This window comes from Typopeltis vanoorti, chromosome 9 (assembly GCF_054136105.1).
Source record: "Typopeltis vanoorti isolate ZY-2024b chromosome 9, IOZ_Tvanoo_1.0, whole genome shotgun sequence".
Taxonomy (NCBI): Eukaryota; Metazoa; Arthropoda; class Arachnida; order Uropygi; family Thelyphonidae; genus Typopeltis; species Typopeltis vanoorti.
Window position 1 is genome coordinate 133,946,257 of NC_143557.1, and position 22,471 is coordinate 133,968,727.

A 22,471-nucleotide genomic window follows, 5' to 3' on the forward strand; every position below is an offset into this window, starting at 1 on the left:
TGGTGGGATGGTCTTGAAAACAGTGACAGTACAAGCAACTAAGATTAATAGTGAAAGAAGTATTAATTATGACTTCCCAAAATGTTTAAGATAGTACAAAATATTAGTTTTTTAATTTGATGGAAAAAAAAAAAAAAAAAAAAAAAAAAACACGCTTACCCTAGGTGGTCCAATTATCATTCCTGTCCAGTGAGTTAAAGTCATATCACTATCATCCTCCAAACCCCAACTGATGGTTCCATCACCAACTCCTTTTTGGCCCTGCTCTAATTCTTCCAAAAGTCGAAAGTTGCGAGGAATGACTACACCTAAAATAAATGAAAGCATAATTAACGATATTATGGTTTACAAAACCATGCTTCTGTTATAAAAATATTGATATTGTACATCCCATATGTTCACAGTATAAACTACTACCTCTACATGACACCCAATATATTCCAGGAATATAATGAGAGATCACAATTCTTCAATCAAAATAATAAAAACCAGAAAATTCTAAATTTTACTGAAGGTAATTACAAACATCAACTTAAGGTTTCCTGGTTAATTTTGGCATAGTTAGTCCCACTGCAGCTAAAATTTCATTTTTTTTTCTTTTTGTTATTATATTTCTTCCAGCTGCTTTATCTAATGACTCAAACAATCTCTTTATCTTCCCTATTAGTCTTGCATGGGTATACAGACAAAATTAAATTGCCAGACTGTCCAATTTCTCATTTTGAAATGCATCCAAAAAACTACCCGAAACTGGGTCTCCTTCAAAAAGTTTATCTTCATATTATATTTAGTGTTGAATATGATAAGTTACTTTCTCCATTCTCTATGTTAGTTCCCCAGTGAATTATCTTATTCAAAAGTCTCACTTGCTTTGGTCCTCTTAATTTCAATAATAATATCAGCTCATTTACCTCTCTTAGTGATTCCATATTACTTTCGACCATCAATTGAATGCAAGAAATGAACATAAACTGGGTTGTACATTGGCCGAAGAATTTTAATAATAGAAATAAAGTAAAAAAAAACACAGACATTTTGCCAACTTGGCTGTTTGGCTTCGTCAGGGTGTATAAAAGTTGATACAAAACAACTTCAACTATTTGTGAAGGAATAAACCGAATACAAATATATTTTTTTTTACAAACTCAGAAGAACACGTGCATCTAATGCATGGAGCGTGTATGATGTCAACTGTTGTTAAGCAGGAATGTGCTGTAATTAACAGCAAAATTACATTTGTATTTGATTTATTCCTTCACAAACAGTTTCAGTTGTTTTGTGTCACTTTTATACACCCTGATGAAGCCAAACAGCCAAGTTGGCGAAACTTGTCGGTGTTTTTTACTTTATTTCTATTATTAAAATTCCCAGTTTATGTTAATTTCTTACATTACTTCTCTATTGAAGGTGAGTTAGCTGATCTCATATGGAGGTAACAGGGTTTTTTTTTCTAATGGAAACTCTGGTTTTTCATCCTGCATACAGACAAATTGGCATTGAGAACACACAAATTACAGACAAAAACTACTAGTGGTGATGGTGGACAGTAGATGGCATTGGTGTAATGATGATGATGGTAGTTGCGATTCACTGTAGTTAGTAGATTAAGTGGTGGAGACGGAAAGTTGTAGAGTAGGTGTCCTCCCTCGATGAGTCTTTGGACTGTTTCGAGATCTCACGTAATAATAATAATTTTGTAATAAGGGGTCCTGCTGTGCCATTGTAATAGGGGTTCCTTATTATCTTATATATCTATCTTCTTATCTTGTCAGTTGTAAATGGGGTTTTTACTCTACTATATTATTGTAATATCTTATTATATACATCTTCTATTATATCTCTTATATCTTAGTTAGGCAATATTCTTATCAGCATATATTTCTTTATCCTATCAATATTCCTTTAACATAGTATTTTATCTTAATATTTTTGTATTGTCTTTCTTATTCTATTTCTACCTTAAGCATTTTTTTCTCATGCCTGGGATCTCCAGATATTTATTTGATCAAAGACTGCGCCTCCGAAATTCCCTTATAGGCAAAAGAAAGCTTTCATACTCTAGTAGATCAAATAATCACTTATATCCTATCTTAGCCAAGGTTTGCAGTCATGGCAAAAATCACTTGCTTTTTGTCTTAAATCACTACTGATCATTGGGGTTCCGCTATCAGGTTCAAATAGTGTTTTTTAGGATCAGTGCATTGCAAAAGATTGAATCGGACAACTATTTTTATCAACAATAACAATAAGCTTAATTTCTAGTCTAATAATTTTACATATCACATGAAATCACAAGATTCATTTATGAAAGGTTATTCTTAGTCTTTCCCAATCACTCAACTTGGTTTCTATTAAATTCTTTCACACTTACTTAGACTTTCAACAAGCATAATTTACATTAGAACTGTCAGGAAATTATACACATAACATGAATTTGTTAGGCACGCTTGACATTCCTAATTTAGCATCAATCAAAATACGACATACATGTATACAAATATATCTCTCAGAATCTCATTCCTTTCAAACATTTAATCATAATCTAGGCAATTATATTTATACAATCCACCTCATTGAGTTTCAAACATTCCAATGATATGATAGCAGGAACATACTCTATCATAAAATTCAATCATAGGTACATATAATTAATTAAATAAATTTCAATAGCTCAATATTTTCTCCAAGGGAAATTAACTGCGTTCATGCTTCACTCATTAGCTCTTACGCACATTTACAAGAAATATTAACACTCTAAATACTATCTCCGTAAACTAAACAATTAATGAATATACAGACTCACGTGAGTCTCTTCCTATCTTGCATGTGGCTTTCGTTCTTTTTTTCTTATTCCGGCGATTGAGGGGGTTTCTTTCCTCTTCCATGTTTTGGAATTCTCCTCAAAGCGATACAGGGCACCGATGAATAGTCGCAGCAGCTGGCGGGATATAGGGTAGGCTTTCCAGCGCCGTGAACTGCTCGACAAAGGATTTCTGCGTAGGTCAGGTCGCACACTTACTAGACTTCAGGACCTTTATGGCAAGATTTCTCCTTAACTTATCGCCTCCGGATATCTTCGGCTGTAACTGGAGTGCTATCGGTGGACAGGTCTCTCCGCCTTCCCCTCCGGAACTTATTGACACCTCTCGTGGATGGATCACTCAGGATGAAGAAAAGGAAATCCTTCTCATCTCCGAACCGCACCTTTTAAACACCAGAGTCCATGCACCTTGGATTAAGTCTTTGGGATCCCTAACGTCCCCATGTGAGTCTTGCTAGTAGTTTTTAGAACCCTGGATAATGTTTCTCGAATATTCGCCGACAATCTTACTTCCTCCCTGCCTACAGGCCTTTCCTTTTGATTCGAGCCGTGCCCTTTCAATATTGACCTTGAAGGTCACCTGCAACGGGACTTGCAAACAATTTTCAAAGGACATGCCGAATTCGGGTGATGTTCTTGGTTTCAACACTTCTGCAACCCTTTTTAAACAATGAGCGAGTTAATTCCCTCTGGCCTTATTTTGATCTTTATACAGATAGCTTTACATAGAGAAATAAAATATACATTTGTAGAAGAAAATTTAGGTGAATTCCTACTGTAAAAAGTCGATGTTTTAGATAATTTATTTTGACAACATCGAATTTTTACAATTTCTGATAGCTCCAATTATTTTCTATTCATGCTTCTTAACAATGATGATGCATGTCTCTGCAATGCTGCTAAGGCTGGGCCCTGCAAAAGCAGTGGGTTTTTGTACTTAGTCACACCAACTAGATTTACAAACTGCTTGCTCATTTGGTTGAGGAGAGAGCATAAAAAAATCATGGGTTGAAATTACACTATATGCAATAATGTTCGCAAATACCTAAGTGGTATATGAATTTCATCTCCCAGTGTGAAACCATATGTTAATTATCGGCTTGAACAAAATTCCAAATCTGGTAATTGATGGTGGTACTAAATCTATAGTACTATACTGTATCACTTATAGTACATTTTCAATCTTCCATGGAGGAGGAACAATGGACTGAGGCTACTTGTTCCAATAACAGAACTGAATTACCAATGCTGCTTCTTCAGCCAGTTGCTATAACTCATAAATATATGAAATACTATATTTTTTTTTTTTTGGCAACTCCTATAGGTAGAGATGACCTGCTAATGCTTCTGCCTGGTATCTCAACTTGGGCCGGGCTCCCACTGAAGAGACCTCAGTAAAGGTCGAAACTAGTCTGGGTAATGGCCCTTCCCTTAATGCATAACATTAGACATATCCGCAAGGAGATGTGTTTTGCATTATAGGAGATACTGAGACAGGATGGTTGGTAGCTTGCTCCACCTTTGCAACGAGTTGCCCTGGTGATGTACCACTTTACCCCAGTCCTGAAGATACTTTCAGGCGCAAACTTTGTTTGCTCACACTTGGATAAAGGATTAAACTAAATTTATTATATGAAATACTACATGCTCTCCTATACACTTTCTTCCCTTGACATAGAAAATCAGCAAAAACTATTCCCATCCACTATATCTGGAAGACATCTGAAAATGGATAGCTGTCTTCTCTAAGATTTTCAGATGTCTTCTCTAACTAAATATAACCTTCCCACCCTTATTTTAAGTCTCACAACTAGCAACTTTAGTCTGTTCGTCTAAGGACAAATTAAATTTCTTATATGAAGTTCTGTTAACAATTTAAGAAAGATATTTTTTATTTGTTAATACAGTTCTGCTTTGAAGATCAAATATATCTGTTGTTATGACAAGTTAGGGTAGCAGACATCCCTTCAGAGAGGATCAAATTATAACCACAGTAATACATGATGCATAACATAAGTTTGGGAAACTGTTTTTTTTTTTTTTAAAGTTTTTTGAGTCTGAATCAGGAATGAAGAACTTCCCAAACCACAACAAGTATGCATTAATTGCATGCAAGGTTTAACCAGATCTTACATTCACTTGTCAGAAATGAGATTGACTATGTCACCAATTAGAAGGTAAAAATGCCATAATGGTGACAATGCATGGAACACTGACTATAAAAAAAAGAATGCTAATGCAAAAATTAAGTGCTATAAATAGCCATCATGGAAACTAGAATACAAACACTGCATAGGACATCTGCCTGTGATCAATGAAGTCAACAGCAAATCTCACACAGCCTTCCATATATATATGGTCTCAGTTCCAATCTCAGTGTTCATTTCCATCTACAGTCTCTGCAAAACTTCGTCTTTTTCCAGACAGAAACTCAAATTTCAACCTCTTTAAGCAGTATTCCCCCTCCCCCTCATATTTCCCAATTACACATTTTTAACTTTTTATTTTATTTTTTATGTGTGGTTCCCAAGGACAAAAGATTACTACAAACCTATAGCGAATTTTGTACTGTGGGTGGGATAAGAATTTTTTTGCCATTTTTATCAATTTTATATATTTTTTTGTATTTTTTTAATATAGTCTGTTAACACTGTTCTAGAAACCAAACATGGAACTTTTTTCAAGCTACTTCAGGCCTCCATTAAGCAGGGAGGTGGTCTCACACCAGGAAATGAAATTCATCTCTCACCTAAAGGCAATTATAAACATCCATGCCCATGGTGGGATTCGAACCCGTGACATGTTGGTTGGAGAGTGGGTATCCTAACTACTTGGTCAACTGAAACAAAAACTTCTTTTGTTTCAAAAGCAGTGCCTGTGCATTGATAGTGTGTCCAACTTAGAACCTCTTGATTTTGACATTTTTTGGCTGAAAATCTCTCTGTCTGATTCTATTAAATTCATACCATCTTTTTTGTTCTCCTAATGCCACCAAACATTTTGAACTTTCTGGCTTCCTTTCCTTAAATGATTATTTTCTTCAGTTCGATCTTCCTAACAGCAAAGTCATCTTCCTAGGAGATTTTAATGTTTGCAACACCAACTTGTTTCCAACTCTAACTGCACAGACACCAGACAGCAGTAGAAATGCTGATAAATTTGCTATCACTAATGATCTTACACAAACTGTTCACATGCCTACCAGAATACCAAAGAACCCCAACTACTCTTCAAACACCCTAGATCTCTTCCTCACTAGCAATCTTTTTGTATATACTGTGAACATGGTTCATCTAAGCAATTCAGACCACAATCTAAAACTAATCTTTTACTGAGCACTCACACACCATTGTCATCGAAGAGTTATCCGGAAATGTAAGGATGCCATGTGGAATGATTATGGTAATTTCTAGGCATCATTCCCTTGTTTTTGGCCTTTTTTTTACTCAAAAGCATATTCACTTAACATAGCACTGAAGCAATTCATATTGGTATGGAAACATTCATTCCCTACTCCACTATACATTCCAATCCTCAAAGAACCAAAAGGTGTACTAAGACTGTAATGAGAGAAGAATACCCTAATGGGCTTCATCTCAATATGAATTTTCCTTTACTGCTTATATCCAGGCCTAAAATAGCTGAAAGAAATTGCTAAAAGAAAATAATCAACATATCCAAAACTGATTTCAAAACAGTTAAAAGCAGGAAACATCCATCAGGTCCAAATGACAGTGACACATTCTGGACCCCTGCCAAAGCTGGATGTTACTAACTTTTGTCCAACATTAAACCGTCATTATTACACTTGGGTAATATTTATTACCCAAGTGTAATAATGATGCAATTAAAAAATAAAGTGTAATAATGATGATGCAAGTGTAATAATTATTACAGTTGCATCATCTCCTACAGAAAAACCAACCTTTGACTTTTACTCAAATGCATGCATAGTTGATCTTAATAAATGCCTCCCCAAGCATTCTAAACACTCAATGACACAACACCTTTGACCTTTTGCCAGAAAGAGATCAGAAGAATCTTTTTTTTTTTTTTTTTTTTAATTAAGACAAGCCTTATAAACTCAAGGAGCTATACAAGCTCATCCAGAGCAGGTGTTTACAAACACCCATGCCCATGGGGGATATACTGTTCACTCAACCAACCAGGCCAGATTAGATAGCAGAGTCTCCTGGTCCTCGTGACATTTCTCTGATTGTTCTAAAGGTTTGTGCTCTAGAGCTGACTCCTTTATCACTTTTCTGTGTTCTCTAAAATTTCAGTGTATCTATCTCACAATGTGGAAATTTGTCTATGTACAACATTTGCTAAGAAAGGCAACAAATCCCTTTCATCTATCTTTTTCTTTCACTTGAATTGTTTCCAAAGTAATGGAGAATCTTCACGGTACTGTAGAATTCAATCAATTTCTACGGTACCGTGAAGGCTCTCAATTAATAACTGCCAGTATGAATATAATGACAACCCAAAAATTTTACAAGAAGTTAGATATGCAATAAAACAGATAAAAAAACAATTAAGCACCAGGCACTGATACTATCACTACTGAACTGTGGTCATATGGAGGCAGCATATCAATAGAATATTTAACAACCCTATTCAATAAAATACTACAAACAGGAGAACGATCCCAGATGACTGGAGACTGCAGAAATTACAGGCCAATCAATTTACTCTCCCACACCTATAAAATATTCGTAAGAATTATACAAAATAGATTAAAAAACACCTATGAAGAAATGATAGGCATAAAACAAGCTGGTTTCCGAGGAAACTATTCAACAATAGACCAAATTTTCACATTGCACCAACTAGCCGAGTTCAGCTGGGAAGACCATATTGTTGTTTTGTAGACTTCAAACAAGCTTTCAATAGCATCAACAGAGAAATCCTTCTTAAAATTCTACTAGAAAAAGCAATAGTCAAATACAGTCATACCCTGACTTACGCGGTTTCTTATATATATGTATTCCCATCCCGCTTCACGCCTCACCACTAGTCATATCTTTCCGGCGCCAGACACATTAACTGGTGTCACACATGCTGTGAATAAGCACTGATGTGTTTCGCGTGGTCTCCATTCATACACGATTTTTATAGTCTACAAACCTTGTGATTGTTTAATGTTATTTTTTGATAAAAATTTTATCACATAAAAAATAATAATGTCATCCAAAAGAAGCAAGTCCGATTCTTCTACAGCTAGCAAGAAAAGAAAAACATTGACTTTGGAAACAAAACTCAACATTATTAAGGATTTTGAAGGCAGAATGAAAATTTGTGAGCTAGCAAAGAAGTTCGATCTACAAGAATCCACAGTAAGAACAATCATAAAAGAAAGGTTTACAGATTTTGGAGGACATAGATTCTAACGAGGAACGAATTGTACATACAAGGCAAGGAATAAAAAAATCATTAGCTTGCTAAGAAGAAATTTTGCATGACAAGAAAAAGACATTATGTCGTCAGACGAATCTATTAGATTTTATGAAACCATCGACATTGAAATAACTTTCTTTTTTTTATGTACGAAAAACTACAATTATGATTATATTTCTTAAAAAATATAGGTGTTTTTGTAAACCTTTGGTCCCAATTGTATGTTTGTATATATAAATTACATGCAAAATTATACCCCGAGTTATGCGAATTCGACCTTATGTGCTTTTTGTTGGTCTGGTCCTACCTCCGTGTAACTTCGGGGTTTTACTGTATATAATACAGTTTCTGATAAAATATTACTCTAAGACAAATGCAATAACTAAGAAGGACACACTCACAACAGAACCCATAGAGATCAAAAAAGGAGTACTGTAAGAATGCCCATTATCTCCATGCCTATTGAACATATATCTAGAAGAAGTTGTAAAGAAGGCAATAGACAATGAGCCTGGAATCAATGTCAATGGTTTAAACATAAATAATATCAAATATGCAGATGATCTCATCCTTATTGCAAGAACCCCAAATGAACTACAAAAGTTGATAAACAAGCTAAACGAAACCAGTTAAAACATATGACATGACAATAAATATACAAAAGACAAAAGTGATGAAAATAGGGAGGAACGGAACTACCATCTCAGCCACCCTAAATGGAGAACAAATAGAACAAGTAGACAACTTCATATATCTCGGATCAAAACTAACAGAAACAATAGATGAACTCAAAACAATTAAACACAGAATAGCGATAGGATGGACCACCATGGGAAAATTACAGAAAATCTGGAAAATAAACAAAATATCTAAGCAAGCCAAAATCAAATTATATGAAACAATAATTATACCAACAGTCATCTATGGAGCAGAAGCGTGGACAGTTAAGAAAAAAGAAAAAAAATTGCTGGCATTTGAAATGAAATGCTTAAGAAAAATAAATAGAACAAGTTGGATAGAAAAGAAAACAAACAGCACAGTCAGACAAGAATTATTGTATAAAAAGACAATAGAAAACAATACTTTTCCTAATCAATACTTTTCCAACTGAAAAAAGAAGACCTGGAAGACCAAGAATTACCTGGTTGAAATTAATAAAGAACATCTCGGGATGCAGAACATATAAGGAACTTTTTCAAACAGCAAGGAATAGAGAGGGCTGGAAGATCCTGCTCAAGAGAAGACTCAACCCATTTTGGATGGAAAAGAGGAAAAAGTATGGATTCTGCCTGTACCCTGATTGCCAGTATGGATTCAGCCTATACCCTAACTTCTGCAACTGTTCAACTTCCTGACTGAATGCTACTGGAGTGTCTCATTGATGATGCTGTTTATAAATCTCAAACCTGCAAGCAACTTATGTCCCACATGGTTATCTGCTTCCATGAAATCCTATACAAAGAACTATCCAGAGAATGATCCACCATTCCACATGATTGCAAATGTTTTTATGTTTTTCAAGTAAATATTAACAGATGTGCAGGTTTGTCTGAAAAAGCTAAGTTACAGGCACAAGGAATATTATAAACTTCCAGATGTGCACAAGGATGAAGCTAAATTTACAGAGAATAGATGAAGATTGTTAGTTGCATGTTCGGTTTCGAAGTGGCATGGAATTATACTTATGAATAATTGCAGCTACCTTTTCAAATGTACCCCAGATATAAAAGTTGGGAACAATTTTTTGCTATGATCTTGTGTATTAGTGTTTTGTCTGTTTTTATAGAGATTGTAGATATCAGCTAAAAAAAAGTGGTGCAAAAATAACTGAGTTCAGCATCCTCAAAACCACAATGAACTATGTGGTAACTAGAGTGTCCAAGAAAAAGAAAGGACAGTGGTTTGTTTCTTTTTCTATAGTAAAATGTATTTTCAGATGCTGGTTGTTTTTCCTTTCCACAAAGAACAGCTTGAGTCTGTGATGAATCTGAATAATTCAAATTCAACATCCTGGCTGCAACTACAACAAGATTATGTAGTGGTGGATTTATTGTCACAACCACTTAAATTTAGAATTATCGCCATTAATCGAGGTCATAGTTTTGCCACCACTGAACATGGTATCTGCTGTCTGTTTCTCACAATGGCTAAATATTTGTTTGAATGTTGCAGACATTCTGATAAAATCCAAATTTACAAAGAGCAACATTCTACCAAAAGAAATAGCACTTAAAAAATTTATATAACACCAAAAAACGGAAGTGCTATATAAGGGTAATGCAACTGTCAGGCTCACACAGAATAAAACATAGATATGAATAATCTTTGAAGACTCCTCTACTTACCAGGTTAGCTCTAACCACACTAAATCCAAAATAAAAATGTATAATTAAAAGTTACATCTTGGCAAAACAGCAATTTCAAAACCTTATACAACAAAACTGTATATCCAGGGTACATTTGAAGAAATAGATACAATTCTTCATAAATATATGGTGATTTCTCAATTATCTAACCTACAAAATAAACCTTCAATTAACTATCCTTGAAGAGAGTTACTGGATCAAATGACTTCTGGTAGGCACCATATAAATGTACTTCAGTTATCCAACACTTCAATTATCCAATTGGCAAACTGATATCCTGCTGTGGTCAGATAATTGAGAGATTCCAAAAAAATAAATTCTTACCATGTTAAACCATCCCAGATATACAGGGTTGGATCTAGAAAGAAAAATAGCTGGATGAGACTGAAAGCCCCCCCCCCCCACACCACTGTTCACGTCTCCACACACACATCAATTTCAGAGAACCAATAATATGGTTATGCTACAATGATGACAAACAAGATATTAGATAAAATACTAGACAAAATACCTCATGAACCCATCCCTCTTGCACAAGATCACAACAAACCATTCCCATCCCTATCTTATTATTATCACCTCTCCCCATGGAGTCAGCATTCATCATGGGAGGTTCATTCAACTGACAACATACTTATCATATTGAACCTTAAAATCATCAAGTTCTTTCATGTTCTGGTAATCTGTTCCATTCACTCACAATTCAGCATGTAAAAAATCTACTCCTCATACTCTCGTTCATGACAATTGTACACAACTTCCAGGGATGGCCCTCTGGTTATTCCTGTTTTACCTACTCTTTTTTATATGACCCCCTCTGCATTAACCCGATAAAACCTACTTAGTAACTTAAATGTCTCTAACATATCACCCATTTTCTTCCCATACACTAAACTCTGCAATCCACATTCCTTTAACTTCTGTCCATAGCCAACATTCCAGAGTCCTGATATTATTTTAGTCACTTGTCTCCATGTTTCCACATCTCAATGAAAACTAGGGAACCAAGACTGAGCACAATGGTCCAAGTGTGGTCTGACCAGTGCTTTATACAGTGACACAATCACATCCTTATCCCTATTACAGTGTACTCCTTATCATAGCAGCATGCTATGATAATATTATGTGCAATCCTTGCAATACTAAGAGAAACTACTGCTCCCAGATCTTGAATCTCATTCACTACCTGCAGCACAGTTGCATCAACATTGTGTATAGCCTTACATTTCTGCACTTCAAAATGCAACATCTTGTATTTATTAATATATTAAAACTGCAACCCCATTCATTTGTCCAAGCTAAAAGTCTATTCAAATCTCCTGAATGGAATCAACATCAACAGTGCTCCTTATAATTCTTCCCATCAGCAGTAAACAGCCAACTGAGGATCCTCAATCAATCCATATGAAATATCATTAACAAATAAGTTAAACAGCAAGGACCCAAGAACAAAACCCTGGGGCACACCACTGGCTCCCTCCTTTCCTAAAACATTGCTCTATCATACACAATTTGCTGATATTGTTCAGAGAGCCAATCTATGACCCATCTCTACATACTATCTGATGTCATTCTCTACACCAACCTATCATGAGTTAATCTATTAAATGCCACTGCAAAGTCCAAGAATATCATCATATACAAATCACCCTTATCCAAAACACTTATCAAAAAAAGGCAAGCAAATTGCAAAAACAAGACCTACCCTTATCCATTTGGGGTACATCTGAAATGACAGTTAAAAGTCACTCACACACACAATGAAATCTCACTTATTTGACCTTCAAATGAGTGAACTCATAACTGGACTGAAGGTCCAGTTACGGGTTAATCTCCGTGTAATTTTTTCAACTATATATACAGTTAACAATCCTCATCCATTCTCTTGCATATCTTGTGCCTGCAACTTATCTACTTTGAACACATTAGCAGATCTGTTAATGCTTGCCCTGAAGAACATAAAAAGAAAATTCACAATCATCTGTATGACAAGCCAGAAGCAGAACACGCTCTGGATATTTCTTCACACAAGATTAGATGGATGAAGACAATTGTGCTGCACAGAAGTCATGATGGGTCTGATAAACCATTTTCAGAATCGGCATCGGCTATGAAAGTCTCCCTTAAGCCCAATAAGTAACTTCCTTCAACTTGTATTGATTATCCCACTAATATTAAGAACCTTGGGGAGCTACATTCAGCATCATGTAATCACTCTCTGACTTACTTGTGTCTAGGTTACTTGGACCCACACTCAACCCCCCCCCCTCTCAACATTCGTTTCCCTGATTCTACACTTCTGAACTCTCAGTGAGCAATATTTTCTCAGGACACCTAATTCTGAATGCATTCAAATGCAAACCATCTGCCTTATATAAGTCTTGTTCATCAAACTCACTCCACACCTGTACACCACTCCTCCTGCATAGCCTGTAAACTGACTCATTTACAGTCACAGCTCTTTGTCTCAGTTCACCTCAGGCAAAAGACTCACAGTTTTGACTTTTCACTCTTCTTATTTGCTTGCACCAGGAACTCTTTTGTATCTTCAAACACATCACACTTTTGTGATGTGTTTGAAGAAAAAAAAAAAATTGCGTATGCTAAAATAAATGCAACTAAATTTTTCCTTTTTGAAAACTTTCTTAAAAACAAAATACAATTAACGCACGCTAATAAAGACAGCTTTCCATTGCATTTTGATAGGGGGGGGAAGAAGACTGGAAAATTAAAACACAACTTTAAATGAAAGATGTTTCCTTTGGTAAGCCTTTTTTTTTTTTTTTTTTTTTTTTAAATAATAATAATATCCATTCTTGGAATCACACACTTCATTATCTCAATGAACAGTACCTTCAGTGAGAAAGTTGAAGGACATTTCCTTATTTTCCTGGATTTCAAACCAGCATCTTCACAGCTCAAATTATTATTATTACATCTTCCATGGAGTTGGCAGAATCATCATGAGATGTTCATTCAAACTGACAACATATTTATCATATAACACTTCTGACATTCCTTGCATTAACAACACATTCTGGTAATGCATTCCATCACTGACAATTTTCCATGTAAAAAATCTACTCCTCACCCCCCCCCCCTTCCACACTTTTACATAACTTCCAGGGATAACCTCTCATTCTTCCCCTTTCATCTTTTACAGTCCAATATGGCCTGACCAGTGGCACAACCACTTCCTTACATCTTAGAGTACTTCTTATCATAGCAGCACTACAATGTGCAGCCTTTGCAACACCAACAATATGCCATCTCTAAACTTTAGTCTATTGACCACCATTGCTCTCAAATCTCTAATATCATTCACTTCCTGTAGTATGGCACCCATCGATATCTTCTGTCCAAGTAAAAAGTAATTACAATGGTAAAATACACAGAACTCAGATTGTTATACAAACAGTTCAATTTGTAACTGAAAAGGAACTAATATCCTATCAAGGTACCATTTAGGAACCATTTAAAAAGAAGAAAGTTCATTCAGTGATCATCTTTTAGGGAAGGTGTAGGGTGCAGTTTATGTATACTAAATGCCAGAAGTATTATTATATAACTCCTCCAGGGAGTCCAAAGACTCGAAGGAGGGCACCTACTCTACAACTCTCTGTCTCCACCACTCCACCAAACGCAACTACTTTCATACTTTCATCATCTACACCAACACCATCTACCACCGGCAACTACCAGTATTTGCACAGACAATCACAAGCATCCATGCCCACAGCGGGATTAGAATCCACAGCCTTTTGGCTGGAGAGCGGATATGCTAACCACTCGGCCAACAAGGCTGGCTAAAAAATTCAAATAATTGCAAGGAGCTATTGACAGTGGTTAGTTCAATTGGCCATAACAAGACTTGGTTTATGGAGGATGATAGTTATAGGAATAAAATGAAGGGGTACAGTATTTTCAGAAGAAGAGAGGGAACGGATAACAGAAGAATTGAACCCAAAAAGAGTAGTACATCAGGAAGACAAATATGCAGAGGGAATGAAATACATTTGAGGCTATCTGGCATGAGATAGAAGCCAACAGGATAAAAGAGTTTGTTGCTCCTATAGGCTGGAGGGGGGGGGGGGGTAAGAAAAACTGTTAGATGGTATGCATTGGCAAATTAGCATAATGAATTCAGGTCAAATAGAGGGACTTCAACTATGGGGACACAGACGAAGTAGGAATGTCACAGGGAGGGAAGGAAATAGAATTTATATAGCTGCTAAGAGACAACATGTAATGGAGAGGACATGAGGTTTGAAAGTGTTGGATCTGGTCATGGCATCAAAGAACTTAGAAGTAACCAATGTAGTGCCTCTGCTAGGGGGAAGCAATCACATGGTTTTGAACTAGGAGACTTCAGAATTTTCTGCTAAGAAATAGTATGTGGAATTACAGAGCAAGTGAGTATGACAAACTGAGGAGTCGGCTTAGAGCAGTGCCATGGCATGAGAATGGGAAGTGTATGAAGAAGTAATCAAGAGGTGTTTGAAGAAAGCAGTATTACACTATTACCCACGTGTCAGGAGGATAAATCAGGTAGAAGTTAGATGGATAAGTAGCATCATTAAACAGGAATTTGAGAAAAAGAAAATTTTGTGGAGGGAATATAAAGAAAAAGGTGATCAACAAGCCCATGAGCAGTATAAGGCAGTGACAAGAGGGATGACCAGTATGGTAAGGAAAGCTAAAGCTAATTATAGAGGAAGGTGGAAAATGAGGTCAGAAGAAAATCCAAGAGTATTTTCACTATGTGGCAAGAAAGAGGAAGAATAACTATGGTAGGATGACCTTAATAAGTGTTGATGGTAGGAAGGTGAGAGAAGCAAACAAAGAGTTGATTAGTGAGTGATTTATTTTGCAAGCGTGTACTATCCAAATGGATATATTCCAGTACCATACGTGACAGCGACTACTGGAAAAATAGACAGATGAATTGAAGGTGCTTGTGATATTGGAGAACCTTAATGTGAACAGTCATGTGATTAGATGGCATATCAACCCATGTATTAAGAGAATGTACAAGTGAATTCGCACCTATGTCTTCTTTCACTATGCATTATTCCTGCTTCCTATGCAGGGTCCGCATATTACTTAGATGCGACTTCTTATTTGTACCACTACCAACCAACCTGTCGCCTAGTCTGCTGCTGGTGGGGGGGGGGGGGTATATTTTTGGCTGTAGAAGTGTATGTTCATGGGGCTGGTTTGCCTGCTTGTGGGATGAAAAACACAAAAAAACCCTACTGCCTGCGCCCAAGACCGGCTAACTTGGCTACGCCTGAGGAAGATCCTCAAGTTCCTCATGTCTTCAGAAGGAATCGAACCTGGGACACTCCTTCCCCAGGCATATGGTTGTGAAGCGCAAAGCCACTAGGCTAACCGCGCAGACAATTCACACCTATGACTAAGCTGTTTAAATGAGTCTTAGGTCTGGGAAGGCACCAAGGAAGTGAAAAGAGAGCAAAATAGTCTCACTGCATACAGGGAGCTTTAAGGTAGAAGTTGCAAATTATAGGCCAATAAGTATCTCGGGAGCACTGGTTAAGTTATTGGAAAAGTTGGCATAAGACAGAATTCAGGATTGGGTAAACAGGAATATGATACTTTACATTCTCTTTGAAAATGAATGTCTGAATTTCATTGGACATGCATCTGAAAAGCTCAATAGACCGAAAGCCTTTAAAACATCACAGGTTTTCGGTCAATGTCATCGTTTTGGTAAATGTCATTTACCAAATAATATCAGAAGGTGATATCAATGACATTGATATTACCTTCTTGAAAGTGTTCATTCATAAGCTCTGAGAATTTCTTTATGCTTGTGATGTAGACTAAAAAACAGTGACAATTGGAATCCATAAGATCTAAATTTTCATGAAGAAAATTGTGATTATTCATGAAATGGTCCACCTTTACTCCGAGTTGCCTGGTGTTGCACCTTTCCTCAGTCCTGAAGATATTTTCAGGTGTAAACTTTGTTTGCTCACACTTGGATAAAGGATGAGCAAACAAAGTATTATAGTCTAACCAAGTGCAAAATAAACTTTCATCAAGAGACCAGGACTTCTGACCTAACGTCCACTCCTCACCTTCTCATGGTGCATCCTGTTAGGTATCTACCTAAATACTGAACAAATGAGGATGGGCTGGCAATTTGTATTCTTATTGGCTTAAAAAACAATGCAAAATGATGGCACAACATGACAGAATTTCAGGGCAAACGGAGCATCACCCAGTTAAACAAGGCCAAGTTGTTCTCATCAGGGAACCAGAGAGAACATTGAAAACTCAGCTATTGAAACAAATCACATCACACATCAACACCAGCAGAGTTCAAGATTGGTACTATCAACATAAGAAACATCACTGGAAAATTTGTTTTTAAGTTTTGCAGAATCTAGAAAAGGCATATGACAATGTTACAAGAGGCACATTGTCATATGTCTTTTCATATGTGTCTTTTCATTTGTGTTTTTATGACAATAAAAACACAAAGACAATGAAAATAGGCAGAAATATTGAAAATGTCAATTGTATCCTGAATGGTGAACCTGTAGAACAAATAAGCACAATTTTTAGTTAAGATGGCAAATTAAAAGTGGAAATAGGTAACAAAATTAGTAAAGCTAGTATGGTAGAGAGTCAGTTGAATAATTTAGCTATATACAAGACAGTGTTCAAACCAATTTTAACTTATGGATCTGAGAGCTGGGTTAGAAATAAAACACTTGACCAAAGACTGGAGACCATAGATATGAGAGTTTGAGAAAGATTAGGGGTGTGAATAGATGGCATCAATGGCAATATCATATTAAAAATGAGGATATGGAAAGAACATGACATTGATGGCATTCAGGAATGTATTAGCAGAGGTAATCTCAGGTGGCATGGTCACTTAAACAGAATGAGAGAGGAAAGATTAGCAAAACAAGTGTTTTCTACCAGTTGACAAGGAAAAAGACCCAGAGGAAGACCAAGATATAGGTGGATTGATACAGTAAAAAGTGACTTAGAAGATAGAAATATAAGATCTGATAATGTTGGAGTCTTGATAGATAACTGATTAATTTGGAGAAAAATTGTTGAACGGAGGTTAGTAATGGTGTAACTTGTTCATATAGTATTGTACAATCATAATTATCCTCTACAGATATTTCCATAGACAATGTTCTGTTCAAGTGGCCACCATGATTCCTCCACTTTCTTCCAAGACCATAAGAAGAGGAATAACTGCTGATCAACATCCATGTATTGTCCATCTTGAAGCCTATTAAACCAACCTTACTTCCTTCTCTTTCATTTCATCTATTCTTTCCTTTGAAATAACCCGCCTTGTTCTGTCTTACCCATACTACAACTTTCAGAACTTTCAGCTATTCAAGAAACATTAACGGATTTCTTTCTTCATAACATCTTACTCACAGTACTAATTGGTTTTGCAACCTTTTCCATGTGGATTTAAAAAAAAAAATAGTTTCTGAAATTTTTTAGAAATCTTACAGTTAGGTAAAACGGAAGTCCATTTTCACTCACTCTTTAAATAATGTATTTCATGACTTAATTTAATATGCAATGGTATCAGAAATATTTTCTTGACATAACTCTATTACTGATCTCTTCTTATAAGCACAAAAAAAAAAAAAAAAAAAAAAACATTTTGTACATCCCCCATGCACAATTAGCAATAATATATGTTTAGGTTTTCACAAATATTCCAATGGTAATCCTTGTACTATATTATTTACATATATCCATCCATATGTTCATTGGACGTTAGCAGATGCCGCATGATCACTCAGATGCTCGATGATGTGCCACACCAGTACTTACCATGTGGTCCTGCTGTATGCTTTTCTGGAGGCTTCAATTCTCTGGAGATCAGCCACTCTAGACACACCATCCATCCATATCACTGATGGTCTACCCCTTCTATCCTTTCAATATGCCCAAAGTATTTCAAGTTTCTTTTGTCAATATCTAAGGATTCTTAAAGTTCTATTGATCCTTTCCATCACCCATCAATTGGTCTATCTTTCAGTATATGATATACTCAACAGCTTTCTGTAACTCCATTATCTCAAAAGCAGCTATCCTTTTCCTATTACACTTCTTTTAAGTTCCATGTCTCACATCCATCCATCCATCCATATGTCACTGTTGCAACTTGAGATGGATGTGAGACAAATAGCATCTTGATATATTTTCATAAGTCTCCTTTTATACTTAAAGGTACAAGAGGTATAAAGGCTGCTTGTTACACACAACAAAACTGATTTGGCTCTGTGGAAGAGTCCACAATGAAGCACAATCTCTAGGATTAATAACTTTATCCATTTGTTTAAAAAAAGTCATCTATTTTATGGCAGTAATATATTTCACTGTTGAAGGAAAGATCTAATTAGTTCAGCTGTTGTTTAGGTAATTAAAATCATTAGATCATTTAATTCCTTCTTGTACAGATAAAGTTTTTTGACAACACAATTATTATTAAGAGAGACCTCCAGGGAGTCAGGAACTCATATTTGCACAGCTGTCATACCTGCTCTTAAATTCATTCACACTACTTGCACACATAACTGTATAAACCCCCTCAGAAGTCTAACTCTCAATCATATCACCCATCTTTCTCTTCTTTGCTAGTGTCTGCAGCCTACAAATTCTCAATCTGTCTTCATAATCAGTATTCCAGAATCCTGATATCACCTCCATCACTCTCCCCTGCATGCAATAGTCTAGGTGAGGCCTTGCAAAGAGGCCAAATGACCCCCCCCATCCATACATGTGAAGGTTTGTTTCAGCATTGCAATTATTCCGCGCCACATATACAATCTCTGACACATCACTAATCACTGTTGTATAATTTTTTTGATTTTCTCTTCAAATCACATACCAGCCTCTCTCTGAATGAACTGAGTCTTATTATAAGATAAGAAGCAATAAGGATAGTTGTATGTTTTTCTTTTTGCTGGAATGGAAAGTACATTATACTTAACAGGAAATTAGATGAGAATTGTCATAGTTGTTACAATCATCTGTATCAGGTTATTCAACAGTAAGAAACTATATTTTACAAAATTAGTCAGCAATAAAAATTATTACAACATGAATAAAAAAACTTTCTTCATTACTGAAATACTAGTAAATTTTAAAGAAGTTTTTTTTTTTTTTTTTGCCATTTACCAGTAAATCGGTTTACCGGTATTGCAAACACTACTTTGTGAGTCACAAATGTCACAAGAAGGAACTTAAATGACAATAATTTAAAAATTTAATATGAGATTAATTCTATTCGATTTAACCATGTTTTCGAGGAATATGCTTTTGAATTAAGAGAATTCTTGACTTGGTTATTTAATCACTCTTGCTGTTGGAAGGTTTCCGCAGAGTGAAAGGAAAGTAAAATAGTGCCACTGAAAATGTGCAGGATGTTACAAAAGTAGAGACTAACTCAAAGACCAATTCACACGTCTAGAGTGGTAATTAAAAGTTCTGAAGAAGGTGGTTAGAACAGATACAGGACTGAATGGAATTTATTTACTTATTTATATATATATATATATATATATATATATTATGAAGGACAGCATATGTTTATTAACAACAGCAATTATCAATTCTTGTTAATATGGAATAGAGGAATACAGTATGGTATTCCATTCAACTGGCATTTGGCCATTCATTAGTCACCTAGTCTTCAGCTATACCACCAACCAGTCATCTCTGTGACCAATCACACACACAAAAAAAAACAAAAGTCTGTGGTAGAAGGTGAATACTAGATTACAAATGAATTACTAGATACTGTGATTTATAGTAATTTGCAATATAAACACTAATTTGCCAAATTAGTATAAAATCAACCTTCTTCATCCTCGCATGAAATTCAAGCTAGAAAAAGAATCTCCACAGGGTATCCTCCTTCTTGGATGTACACATCTAAAGAAAAGAAGATGGTTCTATCTCCACTTCTGTCTATCGCCAGCTGACATTTTCAGATCGCTACATTCACAATTCTCCAGCTCATCATCCATCTCAAAAATTTGGAATCATTAAATCTTTAGTAACCACAGCACACAGACTCTGCTCCTCCAAAGAATCTTTAAACCAAGAATTGGAAACAATCAAAAATACAGCCATACAAAATGGATACTACCCAAAAACAATTCAAAAAATCATCAGTCACTTCCCCATACATCAACCTAGAGAAGAACAAGCTTGTAGGATTCCTAAACGTTATGTCAAAGGCATTTCGGAAATGCCTTTGACATAAGAGGAAAATTATGAGGAACCAGATCCACAATCGGTTACCTTCTCCTAAGGATAAACTCTCACTGATGATGCTACCTGGCATGTATGAGGTCCCATGTTCCTGTAAATTGTCCTACTATGGACAGACAGATAGATCCATTAGCAAACGCATTTCGGAACATCAATACCATATCAGTCTTATCAAACAGGTGAAATCCAGCCTCGCACAACATGGAACTGAAGCTCAAACCATAAGAACCATTAGAAAAAGACCACGCCTCTACATAGATTTTAATATAAACATGAACGTTTATATAAAGAACGTGCTGAAGCTCTATGTCACAGACTCAATTTGAACCGTAATGTCGTTCTTACTATCCCTAAAGTCTGGGAAATTGTGATCCTAAATTTTGTAAAATATTTTTATATATGTTATCTGATTTTAATATAACCTTTTTTTGTTTCCCCTCAGATATATTTTAATTTAATTCTATAACACACCACTGCATGCATAGAGGGATTCCATTACAAGCATGCGCCATGACTGTGATTCCTAGTAGTTTGAATTAACTGTACCGAAGATGTCCCATGATACTTAGGACAAAATATTTACTTATTAAAAAATCTTATTACAGTGGTTACATGTGTATATTTAGTCATGAATGCTCCACAGGTTTCATTATACAACTAAGGCATTTTTTATTATACAGAGAACACTTGTTTTGCTAATCTTTCCTCTCTCATTTTGTTTAAGTGACAGTACCAGCTGAGATTAGCTTTCCTAACACATTCCTGGATGCCAACAATGTCAAGTTCTTTCCTAATATCCTCATTTTTAATATGATATTGCCATTGATACCATCTGTTCATGCTACTAATCTTTCTCAGGACGCTCATATCTGTGGTCTCTAGTCTTTGGTCAAGTGTTTCATTTCTAACCCAGCTCTCAGATCCATAAGTTAAAATTGGTTTGAACAATGTCTTGAAAACAGCTAATTTAGTGTTTTGACTAATTTCTCTCTTATTCCATATAAATGTATTCATTTGACTTCCTACCATGCCAGCTTTGTTGATTTTGTTGTCTATTTCCATATTTAATTTACCATTTTCATTAAAAATTGTGCCTAAGTAGCTGAAATGTTTTGCTTGTTCTATAGGTTCGCATTCACAATGCAATTGATATTTTCAATGCTGCTGCTATTTTTGTTGTCTTTGTCTTGTTATTGCTGACATTCATACCATATCTATTACAACAGTTATTCAATTTAGTAAGGGAATCAAGTGACTTGTTGCAGATTTATTTAGAAGTATAACATCATCTGCATAAAGCAAAGAGCTGAGATTAACATATTCAATTTTGATATCACTTTCCTTCATAATGTGATCCACATAGATAATGCATAAGAGAGGGGATAATATACATCTTTGTCTGACACCAGATTTAACATTAAACCATCTTCCTATACTTTCTTCAATTCTAACTGCTGACTTACAACTCAAATAAAGACTAAGTATTGCTTGATATATAATGTCCCATTGACACCATACAACTGTAGCATGTTGAATAGCTTCTCTCTTGACACCTTGTCATATGCCTTTTCCAGATCAACACAACTTAAAAGTG

The 22,471-nt window shown here is 35.6% G+C and overlaps 1 protein-coding gene across 2 annotated transcripts in view; it reads right to left on the reverse strand.

Annotated features, from left to right (window-relative positions):
- The window catches only part of LOC150103586 (ubiquitin-conjugating enzyme E2 variant 2-like), an 84,450-nt gene that overhangs the window by 40,093 nt on the left and 21,886 nt on the right, over nt 1-22,471 (reverse strand). For both annotated transcript variants that reach the window (XM_090397621.1, XM_090397622.1), the window contains exon 2: nt 160-308. In XM_090397621.1, the coding sequence (XP_090253747.1) occupies nt 160-308 (149 nt within the window). The remainder of the gene's footprint in view (nt 1-159; nt 309-22,471) is intronic.